Source organism: Apus apus, chromosome 3, assembly GCF_020740795.1.
Source record: "Apus apus isolate bApuApu2 chromosome 3, bApuApu2.pri.cur, whole genome shotgun sequence".
Taxonomy (NCBI): Eukaryota; Metazoa; Chordata; class Aves; order Apodiformes; family Apodidae; genus Apus; species Apus apus.
The window spans coordinates 62,271,523-62,294,159 of NC_067284.1; the positions used below are offsets into that span (position 1 = coordinate 62,271,523).

Below are 22,637 nucleotides of genomic sequence, written 5' to 3' on the forward strand. Positions count from 1 at the left end.
TTCTTGTTTTCAATCAGCCTTCTAATTCTTTGAGGTATAAGATCTTATCCATAAGTAAATTTTAGTTAGCATAAATTCTAAATTATTTTCTGATATTTTCACATAATTTATTCAAGCTTTAGTTTCTTCAGACTTCATCTTCTTAGCATTTTGCGGTGTCGGCACTTTCAAGGAGTTAAAAAAGCAACAAACCCACACTACTTTATTAGACTTGTAAGAAATCTTTGCAAAAATTTCATATCCAGTCAATGTTTTTACTGAGAATATACCAAAACAAGTACGCTGTTTGAATAAACTTTTTTATTCAAAATTGAGAATAATTTAACAGATGTGCCCATAGCCAAAGCAAGGACTATTTTAGGCTTAGATACACAAGTGTTTAGACACCTAACTCCTCTGGAAACAAGTGGGACTTAGCTTCTAAATACTTATGTGGAACTAGGCCAGCAGTATAGTAATGGGTTATAGTTAGCATTGGAAAGCATAGAATTCTAAATTCCTTCTTCTCTTATCTCAGTCCTTAGCTCTTTAACTGCTAGGAGACCCTATTTATTGTGTACCATGTGCTTTGAAACCAATAGGTGGCAAGAAAAAAGGCATTACATTTCTCTCACTGTAAATTCTATGCATGAAATGAGAAATCAGACTTTTTTTCTTGTAATTCATTCTTAATTTTGATACATGCAGCCCTTCAGAAATTCAAAACGGAGTCGACTCTTCTGTGAAGATGACAACAGACAAATAAGCACAAGGTCACCCAAAAGAAATCAGAAGGTTGCGATGGTTCCACAGGTACCTACCTACATGGATGCAGATATTTTTAGAAAAAAGAGGAACAAGCCTATCTGTATTAGCTGAAAATTAGAATACTTTTGCTTTTCAAGTTGCATTATCAGTTTATGAGTATTCTTGTGAGGAAAGCTGTTTCTAGGAGTAAGCCACAATTCAAAATAGACAGTTCCTCTGCCTCACAAACTGGGTTCTTCAGTTTGTTTATAGGAGTATCTTTTCTTTTTTATTCTGGACATAAGCATACAGAGCAAGAAAGGATTCCAGACTGATTGCCCACCTTGCTCCCACAAACCATCGTATTCTGTAGTCTGCACAAATTAAGTTAAAAACTGGCTAGCTTTCTTGCACTGACTACATAGTTTAAAAGACTGTTATAGAACTTAACGTATTCTAACAGGAACTTGTTTTAGATTTGTAGTCTAAGTGTATTCATGGCCATCTATACCTTCTTGATCCTGTAAAGATTGTCCTCCAATTCAAATAGCTAGTTTTTCTACTCCGCTTGACTGTCTACACCTTGATGTAGCATGAAAGAGCAACTGTAATTCCTCTCAGACTTTATTTTCTGTGTTAGGGCAACATCTCTTAATTTCAAAAAATTGGCTCTCCAATACTTTTGTCATCCAAATCACTTCTCTGTACTATCACCTTACAAGCCTGAATTTGTCACACTGAAAAAGTACTATTGGAATACTGGTCTTATTTGTCTTCAGAACTTCACTGTGCAGTGTTGCATGGGGAAGTTGCCATTTTGCTGGGTCCATTTTGTCAGAGATTAGGACCATGACATTTCTCTCTGTTCATTACCATGATTTCTTAAGAGCAGACAGGCACAGATAATGTTTGCCCAGTTGGTTTGTACTTAAATGTCCGTCTCAGGAGGACCAGTGATTGCTAAATAAACATTTGTGAGGGACTACGGATGCAGTATCTCACAGGTTTTGCTGGCCTGCTAAGCTTTTTTTTCCTAGAGTTCCAGTGGGATAAAGAAGAACTGTATTGAGGAAGTAGTGATTAAGTTCAGCAGGAGCCAGCGAGGAGCCTACCTTGTGCTTTATTCTATTATTGCTGCTACTAAAGGTCAAAATATTTTTGAGCATTTGAGAAAGGGTAACAACTGATTATGGTATGGGGACCCAGTTAAACTAATATTTGCAAAAAAAATAACAGCTTTTGGAGAATTAGTTTTTTCTTTCTGGTAGTTAAGATAACCGTCCCTGGAAAACAATTGCAGAATTATTTTTCTACTGTCTTGTTTAAACACAGGTCTATGTATTATGCATGCAATCTAAAACATTGTCTTTTCTGCAATTTATAAAATAGCTTTCATGTGTAGTTAAAACTTGACTGCTTATGTCTACACTGTTTATGCCTGCAGTTTTCTAAAAAGTAGACACTCTGCTCAAAGCTTTGACTGTATGATGTTCCTGTGCTAGCTTCATCCTCAATTGAAAAAGAGTTAGCAAGAGTAGAAGCACCAGTGCCAATGAGGCAGTTGGTGCTTGTGGCTGTGGCATCTGAGCCACAACATCACGTGCTCACTTGAGGCAGTGTTCACTGGTGCCTCAAACATTTCAAGTCTGTGTGTACTTTAGTGCCATGCTGTTGTTGTTTCAATAGTTTAAGTATCGGAAAATGTTTCTGTTAGTAGAGCTTTGTATATAGTTTGTTGTATTGATCCTGCTAAAATTTGCCATCTGTTTGATTGTATTGCTGATGTAATGCAATAAGGATTATTATTGATCTGCAACAAAAAAATTGTCATGAAACAGTATGTGCAATTAAAATGTAACAATTATTGACGTGCAAACTTTTGTCAGTAAAATCTGGTTTAATTATTTGATTATTGAAGAATATTAGACTGTGTTTAACTGTTCTCCTTTATTTTATTACATAGAAGTTTAATTCAACAATGTCAACACCAGACAAGAAAGTATCACAGAAGATTGGTTTACGGCTTCGTAACCTGCTCAAACTTCCCAAAGCTCACAAGTGGTGCATATACGAATGGTTCTATTCAAATATAGATAAGTATGTTTGTTTTACATAATTATCTCTTATTTGTATAGAAATAAGTCATTCTCTGAACTTGAGCTCCAAAGTTTATTCTTAAATAATTAGTTATGAAAAACTATTCATGGTTTGAGGGGGGCTTTCTTTTTTTATAATGAGCAACCTACTTGGGTAGTTCCTTGGGTAGTCTTCTGTGGAAAGCTTTTCTTCATTGAAATAATTTTATTTTTATCACCTCCGCCTCTAGCAAATACAAGATTTTATTCATAATGTGTTTAGCACCTAAATCATGAAGTTATCAGAACACACAGATTTTTTTGAATCCTTGAGTTGGTTTTAGACATGGGGAGGGGAAGGAGACTGCTATTTCATAAGGTGCTGCTTTCCTGAAAGGTGTAAATGTTGATTTCAGGTGTTTCTTCCCCATCATCCTGTTTTTATTGTGATCACTAATAGAGCTCCTGGTTGTGACTTATTCAGCTGTTGTCTAGATACTAGCATCCTTGGATCTCCTAATTTGTCTTCTAGACCATTTCTGCAAATCGTGCCTCAGAGTCTGGCACATGTTCTCTTATCGCCACTAGCAAGGTGGTGTGAATTGTTTAAAAGAACCATTTATGTTTAGTCCCTAATAATGAAAAAGAAAAATTCTAAAATGTAAAAATCATTATTGATTAATGGAAACTTAAAATCTACACAGACTAGATAATACATGGAACACTATTATTTAACATTCTAAAGAACAGCTTCAGAGTTAACAAGCATTCTTCTCCAGAATGTATTAATAACAAAATAGTTACTCTTTTTCCTGTGATTTTTTTCCTTGACTGCAAAGGCAGTCATAGAAACAGAAAAACATTTTAGGATATTTTCATCACAAGCTGAAAAATTACACGTCCATTTTTGTTAGTTTGAAATTCATCATCTGTAGGATTTAATTCCTTTGAAAGAAGTAGTCTTTCCATGCTTCCCCCCTTTATTTAAAAAAAAACAAATCACAAAGCAAAAAAAAAAATCAAAAGCAAAGAACCCAAACCCTATTTATTCCTAGTGGTGATTTTAATATGTGACATTTATAATTATGATTTTTAGAACTTCTAGTTTATTCTCTCAAATAATTGTCTGAGGAACTGTAAATCTTACCAGTAGACTAGAATTCTACTTCAGCAGGTTATTCTGAAAAACTTTGATAGTTGTCAGTGTATGCTTGCAACGTTAGTAAGATACGATCATGTTAAGATATTATAACATTTTGCTAAGAAACTATGTATCCTTGAAAGAAAAACTTTGATGTTGTTTTGAGTGATACGATCTAGACTTAATGAGAAGCTTAAAGAAGTTTAAAGCATAGAGCCAACTGTCAACTGCTAAGATACAGCTCATAGTACAACACATTTTAATCAAATTGTCTCATCCAAAATTGAAATAATCAATTTAAATGCCATGTCAACTATAAGTTTTTGAAATATTTTAATCTCTACAACCACCATCTGTGTTTACTGAAGCTGTTACAGTTGGATTATCTCTATGCTGCCGCAGGGGAATGTTTACTGTAAAATCCCACTGAGTTCTGACACACAGAGACTTATATAGAGCTACTTACAGTGATCGCAGGCCCTCAGAAACAGATGCAGCTGTAGCTTGCTTACACCATTTCCCAGTGCTTCCAGTTCTGTGGATGCTGTGGGTTTACAGTTTGCCTGCTTAGGAACAAGTGAAAATCAATCAAGTAGAGGTTCTCTTTCTCAAAAAAACAAACAAACAAAAAAATGCAAAAAAACCCCCACACAAATCATAGCTGTTTTTTACACAGGTATCTTATGATAGCAACAGTAAATCGGAATAAAATATAACTCCTTTTTACACTTCCTTGTCTGTTTCCTGACCCTCATTAATCATCCTTTGTGGTTTCATTTTCACTTCATGCCACAGCTACAGACCTTTCTACTGCAAAAATGTCCATTCTGGCCTGAGTCTCCTTATCTCTATGCACCTTCCCTCTCTCCCACCACCCTCTATATTTGAAAGCACTGTTGCTTCCAAGATCCTCTTTGTTCTGTGTTTGGGGATATTCCCCTCTAAACCCCTGCACCCTGCCGAGAGTGGAAAAAAGTTGCTTCATCTAGGATGCAGTGATTTGTTGTTCTCACCAGGCTAGATCTCTTTCAATTGCATATAGTCTTTAGTGATTAACCTGCCATTAGATGGGCATATCTATTGCTGCTCCCTTGTCTTTTCAGCCCAAGAAGGATGTAGTACTACAAAGTAAAAGGCAGTGATAAAAAGATACAGACAGGTCGCAGAATCAAAGAGAAATTTGTAAGTTCATAGTTCTCTGAACTGTCACTTCTATAACACTGATCTGCTTCGTAGTGGACTCAAGGTATGGTATAACAAAAGTCTCACATGTATAGTTGTAGGGAATGACAAGTTGGCTCTATTTCCCGTGTTTTAGAACCCTCTTGAGAATCTGGGTTGTAATTGAATGAGTTTAGGAAAAAGGTACTGTCTGTTTCTCAGTATCATATTGTCCCTTCCTTTATAGAATCATAGAATCATTAAGGTTGGAAGGGATCTTAAAGATCATCAAGTTCCAACCCCCCTGCCATGAGCAAGGAACCCTACCACTAGATCAGGTTGCACAAAACCTCATCCAACCTGACCTTAAAAACCTCCAGGGATGGGGCATCAAAAACCTCCCTAGGCAACTCATTCCAGTTCCTCATCACCATTATAGTGAATAATTTCTTCCTAATATCTAATCTAAATCTCTCCTCTCTCAGTTTAAAACTATTACCCTTTGTCCTATCACGGTCTTCTCTGATGAAAAGCCCCTCCCCAGCTTTCCTGTAGGCCCCTTCAGGTACCGGAAGGCCGCTACAAGGTCTCCTTGGAGCTTTCTCTTCTCCAGGCTGAACAGCCCAAACTCTCTCAGCCTGTCCTCACAGCAGAGGTGCTCCAGGCCTTTGATCATCTTGGTAGCCTTTCTCTGGACCCTCTCCATCTTTCTTGTGCTGAGGGCACCAGAACTGTATGCAGTATTTCAGGTGGGGTCTGACCAAAGCAGACTAGAGGGGCAGAATCACCTCCCTGGCCCTGCTGGCCACACTTCTTTTGATGCAGCCCAGGATGCAGTTGGCTCTCTGGGCTGCGATCACACACTGGTGACTCAGGTCGAGCTTCTCATCTAGTACCACCCCCAAGTCCTTCTCCTCAGGATAGCTCTACAGCCATTCTTCCCCCAGCTTGTATTTGTGCCTGGGGTTGTGCCAACCCAGGTACAGGACCCTACACATGGCCTTGTTGAACTTCATGAGGTTGGCATTGGCCCACATCTCCAGCCTGTCAAGGTCCCTCTGGATGGCATCCCTTCCCTCTATGGTGTCAACCACACCACACAGCTGGGTTTTGTCAGCAAATTTGCTGAGGATGCACTCAATCTCACTGTCCATGTCTCCAACTAAGATGTTAAACAGCACTGGTCCCAATACTGACCCCTGAGGGACACCACTCATCACCTGCCTCCATTTGGACATCGAGCCATTGACCACAACTCTCTGGGTACAGCCATCCAGCCAATCTCTTATCCACCAAATGGTCCATCTGTCAAATCCATGTCTTGTCAGTTTGGAGACCAGGATGTCATGTGGGACAGTGCCAAACACCTTGCACAAATCCAGGTAGATTATTCTCAGTAGCTCATCATATGTTTATGGTTTCCTTCACTGTGTTGCAATATCCTCATGACACTGCATTGGCTTTGCTGAAGTTTCATTTGGTCCCTTTATATACATTACAAAGCAGGATGAATTCAGATGTTTCCCTCTAGTAACAACAGAGAGGAACAGCTGAAACATCCCTGACAGTAAGGCTTGAAGGGAACAATAGTCCCAGAAACTTTCTGTCTTTGTTTTCAGTTATTTCAGGTTAAATTTGTCATTGGAATAGAACTGTCTGGTTTATATGACTAAACTCTACTTTTATTTTCAATGTGTTTCTTGTAATGGATGTTTTTTGGAATCTTGTGACTATGGTTTACTAAGAGTAGTTAACAGAGAACCAATTATGTTTCAACAGACCACTATTTGAAGGCGATAATGACTTCTGTATATGTCTGAAGGAATCTTTTCCAAATTTGAAAACCAGAAAATTGACAAGAGTAGAGTGGGGGAAAATCAGACGGTTAATGGGAAAACCACGGAGGTAATTTTCTTTTTTCTTTTCAACTAGTAACTACATGTAGTTTTGATGTTACTGGAACTGTTACTTCTAGAATAATTCTGCATGCCGCATGCAGATAGTAAAGGAAAATAATAGCTGAGAGTAGAAAAACCTTTTCTTGAAAAGGTGTTCTCTGAGCACACATCTTGCTCCCCCACACACCCTATTCCTTATATGCAACTGTTCGGTTCATGTAGTTCTCATGAGCCTATACTTGAAATGTTCTCTTCCTACTCCAGATAACAGAGTATCCAAATTAGGATATGTATCCTCAGTGCTGCAGTGCTTTCTGACATGGAAGGCAAATTTTTTAGTAAGATTTTTTCTGGCTGTAACTGAGCTTGTCATGGGCAAAACAAGTGCATATTTCCATCTCATTTATTCTTTTTTAAACCATTTTAGAGATCCTTAACTTTCTCTGGCTTGGCTCCCAAAACAGAGAGGAAAAAGTCAGCTATAAAATATTACACATTGTGCAGAAGAATTCAAATTTCCTGAAGGGTATAGTTTTTCTCTAAATTCTTTAAATCCACTGATTCAGTTCAGTCTTTTCACAGACTGCCTATACAATTTAGCTTACAGAAGAGAAACCTCAGGGAGAAACTAATCTCTGAGATGCCTTATTCAGCAGTCTCTTGGACCATTGTTACAACTTCCTTTTTTTAATCTTTGGGGTCGGTTTGGTTTTTTTTGCTTGTGTTTTGTTTTTGAGGAGGAGGATGGGTGGTGGTGTTTTGGTTTTTTGTTAATCTGCCATATAGTTAGTGTTTTACAAAAGAGAGACTCATGCCTAAGTAACCCCAAGTCTAAATGGGCATGAAGTTATTTTATCTGAATTCTGAAGTATAACTATTTCACTGGATGTAGAGTTTGCTTATGTTTGTTAATCAAATTTTATGATATCTTGCTTTTTAACAACCTAAAATAAGCATTCCTGTCTGGTTTTAATTTCTCTAATAATTCATTTTAAAAACATTTATTTGGAGTCTTTTTTTAAGATCTCCAGAGCGCTCTTTGGGCTTGGTATTAATCTGCAGAATAGAGATGTTGTTGAGTTTTGCTTGCACCTGTGCAGAGTGCGAGAGACAGTGAAGTGCACTTTTATGTTCCTAGTCTAGTGCCCTTTCATACGAAGTTAATTGAGCTAGTGAGCACACATGAAAGGGATCTGCTATATGTATCAGTAAGTGATGGCAGCCAGGGACCTCACAGGAAGTAATTCTTGCATGCGTTGAACTGATACTCAGAGTAGACTGAATGTGGGACGTGCTTTAGCTTTGTTGTGACACCAGGTGGATTCCTACAAGCGGAAAAAGTCCTAAAAAGTTGTACTTTTCTAATCTAATGCAAACAGCTAGCATTCTTGACCAGTATTTTCAAATACACTGTTATTTTTAGGAGTGATAATTCTGGGGAGTAAGACTGTCTAAATCCTTTCAACGGAATCCTTGTCAAACTTCACTGCAAACTTTTTCATTTTCTGTCAGTGATTTGTAAACTGTGCCTATTTATTTGATGTGTTTTCACATATGTGTATTTTCATTCTCAGTGCTGAATTTAAGTATAGTGTTACCTAATTGTATCATAGGTGTTCCTCTGCATTCTTTGAGGAAGAGAGATCAGCGTTAAAACAGAAACGGCAGAAAATAAGACTTTTGCAGCAGCGCAAAGTTGCAGATATTTCACAGTTCAAAGATCTTCCAGAAGACATTCCATTACCGCTTGTAATAGGAACAAAAGTTACAGGTAATTTCTTAAAAACAAACAGCCAAGTATTTTGCAAAGATTTTTTAAAACATATAGTTATTTTTCTGCTGTGTAATTTTTACACAAAGTGTAATTTTTTTTAATGTATGGTATATCTAACAAATCTTGGAGAGAGAGAGGTGCTTAAGTACAAAGATCTGAGAGCTGTCTGAAGGTTTTAAATCTAATCTAATATAAAAATGTATATTTATTTTAGCGTAAATATAAAAATATGTTTTGAAACAGATACACAATTGATATTGCAGTGTAGCTGCATGACATTGCCTAACTGAAACATGATGTTGCCTTACTGAAAAAAACTTACACAAAATTGAGGAAGGAATACTGTTAAAAACATTCCGTGAGTTTTGTCTAATTTTAGAAAAACTTGAATTCCTCCATCTTGTCTGTTTGTGATCCTAATGCTTTTAACTCTAGGCATGGCATCTCCCACTCAAGCCACTTCTGTTCATTGCTTTTTTCATTCTTCAGCAACACTGCCCTTAATTCTTGCTGAAGAGCAGGCATGCAAGTATGCACTGCTTCTCACTCTCCTAGAGCTCTATCCTTGAGTGTCTTTTGCTAACTATGCATTCATCAGTGGAAGTGAGCAAAGAGAAATGGTATGCAAAATCGTCTGGACATTGACTTTTGCCTGCAATATATGTCAGAAGGTATTGGGTATTAAGTAGTGTTTTATTTATAACTAAGTGTAGAGCAAAGGATTAGATTTGGGAAATACTTGACTGGCAAAGATAAATTTGACAAAATTTGGGTAGTATTTCTGTTGCATACAATTATTTTTCTGGGTTTACTTTCATTTAATTGGTGGACTTGAAAATATGCATATAAAGGGTTACTTGCAAAATATGTAGTAAGTCTATTTTTCTCAACAGTGGCTGAATATTATAATGTTTGGTTTGTTATCTTTTTTTATTTAAGCACGTTTGCGAGGTGTCCATGATGGGCTATTCACTGGACAAATAGATGCTGTAGACACTCTTAATGCTACATACAGAGTGACTTTTGACAGGGCAGGTCTTGGAACACACACAGTCCCAGATTATGAAGTTCTTGTAAGTATTAATGACACATTCTTGAAATAGTTGTAACAAAAAATTAAAATAATTGTAAACATCTACAATTATATGCTTTAATCAAAAAGAAGAAAATTCAAAATATTACATGTAAATGGTATTGTCATAAAATAGAAACAAGCATAAATAATGCTTGGGAAGTTCCAGGGGAATGAGCTTCTATTGTTTATGGTTTTATAGAACAGGGTAACTCTCTTTGACAAAACCATAATGAGTCAGGCTGGAATAATTTGCTAAACCTACCTTTATGGGTTATAATAGCCTGAGTTTAATATGAAGAAATAGAATGAGCTGTGTAATATCCCAAAGACAATTCCGCTGTAGGATCCTTGCAGTATTTGCAGAAAATGTTCAAGAAAGCCTGTCCCTTTGTCATTTGTCAAAGTCTGAAAAGGCCTCTGAAAGTCACAAGCAAGTATTACGGCATGATTGAACCTCATTTTGAAACTTATTTTGGTAATGAAGCTACCTGTGGGGATGATGCTTTGGTCAAACAATTTGGGCTTATTTCCTAGGCTCTTGTACCTATTTATGAGCTCCACGAATTGTTCCTGCCAAACAGTCTGACTTAGGCTGCTAGCTTTTCAGAGGACCTCACATTTTTTGTATCTTCTGTAGTGCTGAGGGCCCATAATTCGTCTAAGAACTAGTGTCTGTCATGATCTCAGTCTGGAGCTTCTGCTGAACTCCTTTTCAGTCATGGTTTGTCTGCAACTTGCTAATAGAATTTTTTCAAATATCATTGCAGGTTTTATTTGATGCAATGCTATTAACACTTTGAAAACTCCTGCAATGGACTATGATTTTAAAGCTCCTGCTACCCCAAAAGCAAACATATTTTAACATTGTTGGGTTTGGGGTGTGGATGGACATGCCTAGTCCAGAATCCAGAAATAAAGTATGTGTTTCAGCAAGTGTGTCAAATAATCTGTCAGCTAAAGTATATCCTTCCTTTTTCTGTTGTACAGAGTAACGAGCCTCATGAAACCATGCCAATTGCTGCCTTTGGACAGAAACAGCGGCCTTCAAGGTTCCTTATGACCCCTCCCCGATTATCTTATACACCTTCACTTCAGTCTCCAATTACGGTAAGTTACTTTTTTCATGTGATGTTAATCATTGAAATATTTTCTGATACATGTTGAAGCTATTACCTTAAGCAGTTTTTGAGATTTTCTGAGGTTATTCAGCAAGATAAAAAATTTATCAAATACCTCTACAAGTAAGCTGTTAAATGTTCTTTCTTCTATAGGACAGTGATCCTTTATTAGGACAGTCTTCATGGAAAAACAAAATTTCAGGCACAGATAGTGAAACACTAGGAGGCTTTCCAGTAGAATTCCTCATACAAGTGGTAAGTGTTAACTGCAACTCTTCATTTTGTTGTGTTGTCCTTTTGTGTTTGTTCTGCTAATTATTCTGTACCTAAATGACCTAATGATGATTTATGACAGCTATGGTAATATCCATATTAACTTTTGAAACAAAGTAACTATTTGTTTTTATCTGTGCTTCCTTCCATGCACACATCCCTTAATTTTCTCACTTGTTCATAAGCTTTGAAATATACTACTCTTCAGACCACTTATGTCATGGAATTGTCAGAGTTGAAAGGGACCTCTAGAGATCATCTAGTCCAACTCCTCTGCTAAAGCAGGATTCCCTAGAGCACGTTACTCAGGACTGCGTCCAGGTGGGTCTTGAATATCTTGAGAATGAGATTCCACAACCTCCCTGGGCAGCCTGTTCCAGTGTTCTCTCACCCTCGCTGTAAAACAGTTTTTTCTCATATTTAAATGGAACTTCCTATGTTCCAGCTTGTGCCCCTTGCCCCTCATTCTGTTACTGGGAACCACTTGAAAACAGTCTGGCTCCATCCTCCTTGCACCCACCATTAGATACTTATAGGCATTAATAAGGTCTCCCCTCAGCCTTCTCTTCTCCAGGCTAAAGAGTCCCATCTCTCTCAGCCTTGCCTCGTGAGGGAGATGCTCCACTCCCCAAGTCATCCTTGTTGCCCTCCGCTGGACTTTCTCTAGTAGTTCCCTGTCTCTCTTGAACAGGGGAGCCCAGAACTGGACACAGCATTCCAGATGTGGCCTCACCAGGGCAGAGGAGAGGGGGAGAATGACCCCTCTCAACCTACTGGCCACACTCTTCCTTATGTACCCCAGCATTCCATTGGCCCTCTTGGTGGCAAGGGCACATTGCTGGCTCATGGATAATTTACTATCTGCCAACACTCCCAGAACCTTCTCCTCAGAACTGCTTTCCAACAGGTCCACTTTTAACCTATATTGGTGCATGAGGTTCTTCCTTCCCAGGTACAGGTCCCTACACTTGCCCTTGTTGTTGCCCTTCTCTGCCCTGACAGCACAGCCCTCTGGAGTGTCAGTCACCCCTCCCAGTTTGGTATCATCAGCAAACTTGCTGAGGATACACTCTGTCCACTTGTCCAGGTGGTTGAGGAATATGTTAAACAAGACCTGACTAAGTATTGACTCCTGGAGGACACCACGGGTTACAGACCTCCAACTCAACCCTGCTCCATTGATCACAACCCTCTGAGTTCTGTTACACAGCCAGCTCTCAATCCACCTCACTGTCCAATCACCTAGTCCACACTCCCTCAGTTTCCTAATGAGTGTTATGGGAGACAGTGTCAAAGCCTTGCTGAAGTCAAGGTAGATGACATCTGCTGCTCTCCCTTCTTCCAGCCAACCACTTATGTCATCATAGAAGGCTAGCAGATTGGTCAAGGATGATTTACCCTTGATAAATCCATATTGACCACTCCTAATAACTTCCTGTTCTTCAGCATATTTTGAGATGACATCCAGAATAAGTCACACTATCTCCTTCCCAGGGATGGAAGTGAGACTGACTGCTCTGTAGTTCCCTGGGCCTTCCTTCTTGCCCCTTTTTGAAGACTGGAGTGATACTGGCCTTCCTCCAGTCCTCAGGCACATCTCCTGTTCTCCATGATGGAGAGTGGCCCAGCAATAACATCTGCCAGCTCTCTCAACACTTGTGAGTGCATCCCATCAGGTCCCATGGACTTATGGATACCAGTTTGCCAAGTGGTCTCTAACCTGGTCCTCCTCTACTGAGAGAAAGTCTTCCACTCTCCAGACCTTTCCCCTTGCATCCAGTGTCTGGGATTCTTGAGGGACAGCTTCAGCAGTGAAGACTGAAGCAAAGAAGGCATTCATTAACTCTGTATTTGCTCTGTCTTCCACCACTAGGGTGCCACCTCATAAATCAGTGGGTCTACATTTTCCCTAGTCTTCCTTTTTCTATTGATATACTGAAAAAAACCTTTTCTTGTTATCTAACCACAGTGGCCAAGTTGAGTTCTGCTTCAGCCTTGGTCCTTCTAATTTTCCTCCTGCATAGCTTCACTACATCTTGGTATTCCTCAAAAGTTGCCAACCCTCTTTTCCAAAGATTGTAAACTCTCCTTTTGATCCTGAGGTCCAGCCAAAGCTTCCTATTTAGCCAGGCTAGTCATCTTCCCCATTGGCTTATCTTTTGGGACCTGGGGATTGCCCTCTTCTATATCTTTAAGAGTTCCTCCTTGAAGTATGACCAACCTTCCTGGGCTCTTTTGCCCTTCAGGACTGTCTCCCAAGGGACACTCTCAACCATACTCCAAAACAGGCCAAAGTCTGCCCTTCAGAAATCCAAGTTGACACTTCTGCTGGCTCCCTACCTTGCTTCTCCAAGAATTGAGAACTCTTGTCGTGGTTTGGGCCCAACACAACAACAAAGCAAAGAGCCAAATATCTGCTCACTCAATGTCCACCCTTCCCCCACTCACTGGATGAGGAGGACAAAGCTCATGGGTCAAGACAAAGGACAAGGAGGGTTCTTCACCGATTAAGGTCCTGGGCAAAACTCAACTTGAGGAAAAAATAAGAATTTAATCTCACACTAAGCAAACACACACAGGACACAGACAACACAAAGTGCAGTGCTTGCATGTTACCCCACCCCTCCCTTCTTCCCAGGCCCAAATTACTTTGTTCCTGGATTCTCTCCCTCCTTCCCCCTAGCAGCACAGGGGGACAGGGGATGGGATTTAGAGTCAGTTCACAGGCTGATGGTTCCTGCTGCACCTTTCTCCTCAGGAAGAAGGATTCCTTACAGTCCTTCCCTGCTTCCCCATGGGGTCCTTCCCATGGAAGAGAGTCCTCCACAAACCTCTCCTTCAAGAATCCTTCCCACGAGGTCCGGAGGTGCTCCAGCCTGGGCTTCTCACAGAGTCACAGGCTCCTTCAAGAACAGACAACTCCCCTGGCACTGTGGTCTTCCACAGCTGTGTAATCAGAGTCCACTGGCAGCAAATCCACTGGCCACAAGATCCAAGTCTACTGGCCAAGTTCACCCCTCCTGATGCCTTCAGGGAATGTTCCACCACATTCCTCCATCAGTGCAGGGGAACAGCCTGTCATCTTGCCATGGGTTGCAGGGAAACTTCTGCTAGGGCACCTTCTTCCCCTTCTTCCTCACCAACCACCAGCACAGCTCTTCTCCTCCCTCCCTCTCTGTTATATCCCTTCTTTCATATGTTAATCACTGAGGCGCATCTCTTGTCCCTCTAATGGCTCCTTGACTGATTTTGGAGCAGGGGGAGCTTCTCAGCTTCTTACCGAGCCATTACTTGGGCCGTTCCCCCACTACCAGAAAACCCACCAAACCAGAACAACTCTATAGATAATTTCATGATCACCCTGTTCAAGATGACCTCCAACCTTTACATCACCCACAAGGCCCTCTCTGCTTAACAAGCAGCAGGTCCAGCAGACCACTCTCCCTAGTTGGCTCCCTCACCAGCTGTGTCAGGAAGCTTTCCTCTGCACAATCCAGGAACCTCCAGGTCTGTTCCCTCTGCTGAATTATATTTCCAGCAGACATCTGAGAAGCTGAAGTCCCCCACAAGAACAGGGCTAGCAATCGAGACCTCTGCCAGCTGCTTACAGAATATTTCATCAGCCTCTACATCCTGGTTGTGAGATCTATAACAAATTCCCATCATGATATCTGCCTTATTGGCCTTCCCCTTGATTCTTACACATAAACACTCACCACTGTCATTCACATTGTTAAGTTCTAGGCATCACCACCCCCCACCTCCACTTACTACAGACTGCAAGACCTTGCTAGCACCTTCACCCACAGGCACTGGCATGCTGCTCCCAGGCTCCTCTCTAGTAAGCCTGGTTTTATCCCCATCCCCCTTCAAACCTAGTTCAAAGCTCTTTCAATGACCACTGCTACCTCTTGTTTCCAAAAGCGTGTCTCGTTTTTCCCAGCTGTACCACTTGGTCTAAATAAAAAAGAGATTTCTATCTGCAAACATAATACAGTTTTAGACTCATTAAAAAAATATAAAATATTTTTGCATTATGCAGCGTTTTCCTATGTGCATTATCATATATTGTATTATATTGTATTTTATGTTATGTAATGTCATACCCTCTTGGAGAAGAAAAAAAACCCTCTTTTCCCTGAAAGCAAATATATATATATATTCTAGATGAAAAAATTATCCTCAGGGACTTTGCACACCAGTTCAGAAGAGCACAAGCAAGTAATGTTAGGAAGCTGAGATTCGTTGAATCCCAAAACTCATCAAAGCAAGCTAGTCTTGAGGGTGATGGAAGAATGTAATTGCTCATGTTGGCTTAGCTTAAGATAAGCAATTGAATTATTGAACAATTAAAGCTGTTCAAGGAGATTGGAATTATGTGTGTTTAAAATACTAAAAAACAAGAAATAATATTGCTAAATGCTTCTCAGATTTTAGATTGTATGTAATTGGTCAAAAGAATCAAATTGTGTCTGTAGCTCACATGAGACTCATGTTTCCATCATTCAACATAATTAATTTTGACAGGATCATCTATTCAGTTTTTTTAGGGAAAATGTATTGTATGAAGCTAATCTTAAAAAAGGTGGCTTAGCATCTAGCTTAGTTAAGAAAAAATAAAAATGTCATTGCTGTAAGATTAATTATGTTAAAAATTGAAATATGCAAAAGATACAGTCTTTATGCTGCTAAACTGTATCTGGAGTGATCCCTCCTATTTCTTCTGTCACTGAGTATGATCAATGAAACTGGGTACGTAAGGTGCATTGAACTTTACAAGTATTCAGTATGTCAAGTTGATCTGTTTGATGTCAATTAAAATAAGTAAAATGTGGGGATAAATATCACATTTGGGGAAAAATCACTTCAAAGAGAGCATAAGAGACAGGCAGAATAAAAACAGGGCCTAGATAACAGTGAAACTGTGAGAATTCAACAAAACCAGGTTCCACTTAGAGAAGAACACCCCCACAAGTAGTCACCAGCCTGGCCTTGAGACAGGCCTGCAGGACACCTGCTGGACAGATGGAAGGGATGGAAAGGAGCACTCGCCACAGCTAATCTTGGTTACAGCCTTGAGCCCTGAGAAAAACGCATTGAGTAATTGAAATCACTGTATTAATATATTAATGAGCCATTAGCATACTAAGGTACACACTGACAGGCTAGAGGGACCCCTACTAACAACAAGCCCCTTACTCTTTGGGCATGTGCACTGAAATTCCTGAGCATTGACACTTCACATGGAAGCAAGGAATTAGCTGACCTATCTTGTGTGCCAGTGACAGAATAATGTTAAAGTTCTTTCTCATGTTTTTGGGTATAAAAGTAGCACTTGTGTTTGGGAAACTGAGCTTGCTGTGTGGAATACCACCCTGCTCCCTCTTCTGCGCAGAACTGGATATTAAAGCAAATATCTCGACTCTGTGGATTGGCTTCTTGCACACCGGACAACAGGCCATGCTTTCGGGACGTGTTGATTCTATATTTTAAATCTAAAAGTGTGTGATTTCTGAGTCAAGTTCGGTGATATATTTTTATGTGTTATAAGGAAATCTGAGTTTTAAAAGTATAGGCCTCTTATTTGTGTTGCAAATAGTGGCATTTTACAAAGATACCGTGTTACTACGTATTTTTGCTTGAAGATTTTCAAAAGCTTTTGAACAAAGTCAAGCCACAGATTTTTGGCATATATGTAGGTGAGCAGCTTTAATAATTTACCCAGGTTTTTTATAAAGAATTGCAAGGCTTAAAAAACGCTTATTGAAGGATTATGCATTATTTTTACACTTACCATCTCAAGTATTTTAAGCATCATTTTTTTAAATCAAAAGCTTAAGCATGGTATTGAAATATTTGGTGTTGTGAAATATGTGAAACTGCTGAATAGTGATGATCGATTGCACTGCTTTCAGCAGTACAGAGATATTTTTATGTTAAAGGTGACTGTTAAGTAAGTTCTAGTCGTTCTTATGCATTGGTACAGTAAAAAGGCAGAAGCCCTCCTTCTGATTTAGTAGTTATTCAGGAAGTAAATTATCACAAAATGTTTGATTCAAATAAAACTTACTGCGCAACTATTGCCAGACAATTATTTATCATAACATGAATAAACAATTTCATGGGAAAACTTTATTTTGTACAAAACAGGAAAAAATACATCACACATTTTTCAACCCAGGTTGAAACCCAGGTTTCAACCCAGCCTCTTAATTCTTTGTGTTCTGAAATAAATTGGGAACAAAAGAAAGTGCAGCCAAAATCACATGCAGACACTGCTAAGTAAGTATTAGAGGTATTCTCTTTACATAGAACGTGCAGTTGAAAGCAAACATTAATCACAGTTCTACAGTAAGTTTTAGGGTTTTTAAATCTTTATATTAATTTTTACATGTTTGCATTTTTGCATCAGAGACTGCTATTCTTTCTGGTTTTTACGGTGGACAAGGATGCGTATTAGGAGAATAGCTCAAAAATTAATACTGGTTAAGAATAAAGTCAACAAGAAACAAGTAAAAAAGGTTCATGCTTACATGCACTATGTATCCTTAAGTATTTCGTAGACTATGCTGCAAGTCAAAATTTATAGATAACATTCTTACATTTTAGTCAGTATTAAATTTGGAGGATGTTTTTCCAAGCACTTGGCTACAGCTTGTTTTGGGGGGAAAAAAGAGGGAAGGAAGCAATCCAGGACAGAACAGATTGCAGGGTTTCCCGCATGCCCAGTAGAGAGAGTATGTCAGTGCAGCACTGTCAGAAACGTGAATTAGCATCTTCCTGATAGCTGTAGAAAAATGAGTTACCTTCTCAACTTAAATGCAGAAGGAAAAAATCCAAAAATGAATACTAGATTTTTGTCTATCTTACAAAAATGTTTACAATATACTGTAGTAAGTTATTGCAGATTTTACTTTGAAATGCTGTGTTCTTAAAAATATTCTTTTGACTAAAAAATTAAATCTAAAGCAGAAATCTAAATGAACAGCCCAACCAGTATGCCCATCTCTTTCAATGGAAAATCATTGTATTAATAACTTGTTTCCAATTTAATGAAAGCTATAAATTATAACAGTAAACAGGATGAGTTATGCTGAAAATAGAGCTGTTAGACAAGAATTTCTCAAGGAAAATAGGGCTGAACGTAGTTGAAGTATTCACTGATGATACTGGCAAATGAAAATGGAAGTCTATTTAATGTACCAATTAGAGAAAATTGTTAGACATCTTACATACAGTGAATGGCCATGGTTTCTTGTAGAAAGAATCAGCTTGGTCACTGGAGTATTTTGGGAATAGTATGAATTCAAAATCCAAAATTGTTAGCTGGAGAACTAGAGTCCTGCATCCTTGAAGATGTCTGGGCATCAAAGTACAAGTTAAGCACCAAACACCTTGCAAGTCTAGGGGACAAATAATATATTCTGCATTAGGTTGGGGACTCCCTGGCTTCATCAAGGAGGATGAATTTGGTGTTTTAGGCTGTTGCCAGATTGTGATGACAGTAGAGCTTGACAACTAACTCTGGCAGCAATATCACATGGTATACAGTGCTCTCCTTCCTCCTAGGTGTGTTTTGCCAACATGAGCATTTGTGTGGTGTGTTCAAAGCCAGATCAGGGAGAAATGCAGCTCACAAGTAATAATTAATTTTTTTTTTCCCCTTCCTTTTTGGAATGTATTGTTTGTCATTATCAGTTCCCTGATTGGGTTCTTCATGTAGCTGCAAAAATGCAAGTACTGGCTCAGCATGGGCACTGGGGAAGAGCGCAGGGATAGAAATGAGCAGCTAGAATTGGAAGAGTGATAGCCTATGAAGTATTGCCTCTGTATGTCTGATCAGCAGTTGCCATCCAATTGTAAGATTCATCTGGCAGAGTGTTTGTTGTAGAAAGAGGAAAGTACTGATGGTGCTGTTTTACAGGTGTGGTTTACAGGTCTGTCATTAGGAATACTGGTACAGACTTTCTGTTGCTCACATTCAGGAAAGATAACAGTGAATGGAAAAAAGATATAGAAAGGGCCACAGAAGTCAAGGAGATCAAGAGCCTTTTACGGGAGTGGAGACTGGAAAGGCTTGGATTGTGATTAGTCTAGTGGAAGAACGGTGGAGAAGAAGTATGTTTACTGTCTGTGAATAAACAGGGAAGAGCCTATGTTTAGCTGAAAAACAGTTTTATCGGAACAAATTGCTGTGAAGCAAACAGGGATGCATTTAACGTGGAAATCCCAAGATGAATCATAATTAGCTGAAAGAGGTCCTGGAGCAATTTTCCATTAGGTGTTGTGAGGGCAACAAACCTGTCTGCTTTAAGACTGAACTTGGAAATCGACAAGGGATATTATATATAAGCAGATGTATGTTGAACTAGAAATCCCTATTTCTCCTAGTCCCATGTTTCACTACTAAGATGCGGTTAACCCATTTGCAGTTTATAAACCATGAAATCTTGGCTCTGTTTTAATATTAAAACTGTTGCTGCTTGTAGCTCAGCTAGGACTTCTCTTGGGCCCCTAAAGAGAATTAATAGTTTTAGGAGTGATGCACTCCTAGTTATTTCCACTTCAGCCTGCTAAGTCCCAGGGGCAGCACAAAAAGGGTATTCCCATTACGAAAGAAGGAAATGTAAAGTCCAGAGTTGTTCTGTATAAAATAGATCCAATCTCTATACCAGGTTTTACTGCAAGAGTGTACACAAAGGGCTGGTGCTCAGTCAAGGGCACAGCTGAGAACAGGCTGAGAACTGTGAGCAAAAGGTTTGGTAAGGTGAGTGATATTAATTGTAGTACATGGTGATAACACTCTTTGCTTACCTTCAGGCTGCAAAAAAAAAAAAGAAGATTCTTGATGCTTTAGCCTCTATCTGGCCATAAATAATATTTTTCTTCCTATAGGGTATTTCTAGCTGATGCATTTTTCTCCAATCTAGGGTACTTTAAAATGCTTTAAAAATATCTGGAAAATCCATTATTTAATTTTAATTAATTTTTATTTACTTGCAACTGAGAAATATATTTTAACATTCTGGAAGAAACACAGATTTTAGTACATTGAATTCCTATTGCATTTCAAAACTGCTTAAGGACCTATTCATTCTAAAATTAGTTCCTTTGTTTTAGACCAGGTTATCAAAAATCCTCATGATCAAGAAGGAACACATCAAGCAATTGAGAGAGATGAATACAGAAGCAGAAAAGCTGGTGAGAATGTTCTCTTCAGTTCTTAAAACAGGATATGCTTTAACAGCTAGTGCAAATAGATTTAAAAAAACCTAGAGTCTAGATAAAAATCTATATTTTATCTCTTTCTATAATGTGAATTTTTAATTTTTTTTTAAAAGATGACTCAGGTCAGTTGTTTCAAATATTTCCTTTTGAAAGCATTACGCTTTGGAAACTACTGTTAACATTGACATAGCATTTGTAAATTGTCACAAAGTAAGGAAATAATGTACTGTGAGAATCTTGGGTACAAGTTTATATGGTAGGATATAATTTTATTTTGTGGGTGGTATGTACTTACTTAGCTTTCTGGCTAAAACAGTAACTCAGTTTAAAGATTTTATATATAAGCTCTGAGTGCCCTTGACCTGCATTTAAAATTACAATACCAAAGCAGCTACAGCATAATTAGTAGCAGAAGAATTGTTTTTCTTGCTAGGTTTTATCTAATCATCCATCAGTAAATCAAAATTATAAAAATTCTACCACCCATGGCTATCAGTCAACTTGGCAGTGGAAAGGTATAAGTCTCAACCTTCTGCTAGCATCCATTCAAACAGTTGTCTCTACAATGTACTCAGAGAAGGCTAAGGGTTTGTGGAGGGGAAGCAGATGCTTTGTATTTCTTGAAATAAAAAATGATGATTTTTTTTGTTGTTGTTGTTGTTCATGTAAAACATTTGAATGTTGAAGGATTTGATTTATAGTGGTAAGATTTCCCTCTGTCCTTTCAGTGCACATGTACATTCTTTCATTCTGCTTCCTACTGCCCTATCCCTGTGTCTGTAATTTTCTTCTTTTGTGCTGTGATGCTGCTCTTCAAAACCTTATCATTTCAGTTACTGTGTTTTTTTTCCATTCATCAAATGTTTTGTCTTTTAATTTTGCATATCAAAGTTAAAATAGATGGAAAAAGAAGCAAGATTAAGACATACCAGTGCAAGCTGTAACTCTGATACTGAAAAATTACCAACTCTTCTTAAAACAAGTTTAAAAACTTTTTGGTTTAACTGAGGTATTTGAACTTTTGCATAGCTAAGGAAATGCATAGGAATTATGGTAGCCTTCCTCTGGCAAAAATTTGCTTATTAAGGTCACTCAGCTATTAAGTCATAAATTAACTGTATTGTAGAATAAGAAGATCAAGGGAAATAACAAAATTGCAAGGGCAAAGAAGCAACATGAAAGAAAAAGGTCTAGAAAGAAATGTATTTTAGCTGAGTTGTAGCCTAGATAAGGTCTTTGAAATACTTTTGAAGTTCTTCCCTTTAGTTGTTGCCTTTGTAAACCTGCAATCGTAAAGCAACCCCCTTTACTATTAAAGGTTGTCCTGATAAAAATAGAGGACATGATACCTTTCTGCTGGGCCATATTCTTTAGCCTGTCTTCTGATCCTCTTTGTCTGTTGGTAATCCCATCTATGTTTGGGAAACTGAGTATATGTTGTTTCTCCTTTAATATGTATTTTCTTTGAAAAAGAATCTTATTCTGGCACTCAGACATCGGTAACATACCTGAACACGACTGAAATAGAATCCTTTGAGTTCATTCAGGTATAGTTTAGTGGTCAGACTTTGATAATCATACAATTGTGATTTGATAATTGTTAAGAGTAACACAACTGTTCAGTATAAAAACAGTAGTTTTGTGAATGATGCAATATAAAAATAAACAGAACTGACAAAAATCAGAACTGGTACTGTATGTAGTCCGTTATTATCTGGCAGTAATAATAATAAAAATTTACATGAGGCAAGAGATGCCTTCAGAGGAGCTATTTCATTTTTCTGAAAGGACAGTTTATTAATAGCTAAGCATGTTGACATTACTAGTCTTGGTTGCAGGCTATAGGCAAGTTACCATGTACATAAAACAGTAAAAGCTTTTCTAAAAGTCATTTGGATAAACAAATCTAAATAAAAAGGATGTCTAGTTCATTTTTTTCACTTGACCTACAATGAAGACAAGGTAAAGATGATGCTGGTCATTCCAGGGAAGCATATAGGGGCTCAGTGACAGATGTTACCTTGCTTCCATCTACTGCAGGCCATCTACCTGTTATCTGCCAGTTCAACTGTTTGTCAGTGTTTCCAGATACTGGATTTCTCCCACATCAGAAATAGTGCTGGTGCTGAGAAATACTTATTTCGTCATCACTTGCATAGAATACCCTT

At 38.5% G+C, this 22,637-nt stretch overlaps 1 protein-coding gene across 4 annotated transcripts in view; it reads left to right on the plus strand.

The window, feature by feature from the left end:
- Nucleotides 1–22,637, plus strand: part of LIN9 (lin-9 DREAM MuvB core complex component) — a 42,080-nt gene that overhangs the window by 14,767 nt on the left and 4,676 nt on the right. For 3 of the 4 annotated variants that reach the window (XM_051613676.1, XM_051613673.1, XM_051613677.1), the window contains 8 exons: nt 688–792; nt 2,690–2,823; nt 6,883–7,008; nt 8,615–8,772; nt 9,715–9,848; nt 10,838–10,957; nt 11,122–11,223; nt 20,362–20,442. In XM_051613676.1, the coding sequence (XP_051469636.1) occupies nt 688–792; nt 2,690–2,823; nt 6,883–7,008; nt 8,615–8,772; nt 9,715–9,848; nt 10,838–10,957; nt 11,122–11,223; nt 20,362–20,442 (960 nt within the window). The remainder of the gene's footprint in view (nt 1–687; nt 793–2,689; nt 2,824–6,882; nt 7,009–8,614; nt 8,773–9,714; nt 9,849–10,837; nt 10,958–11,121; nt 11,224–20,361; nt 20,443–22,637) is intronic. The other variant, XM_051613674.1, reaches the window with a different exon arrangement.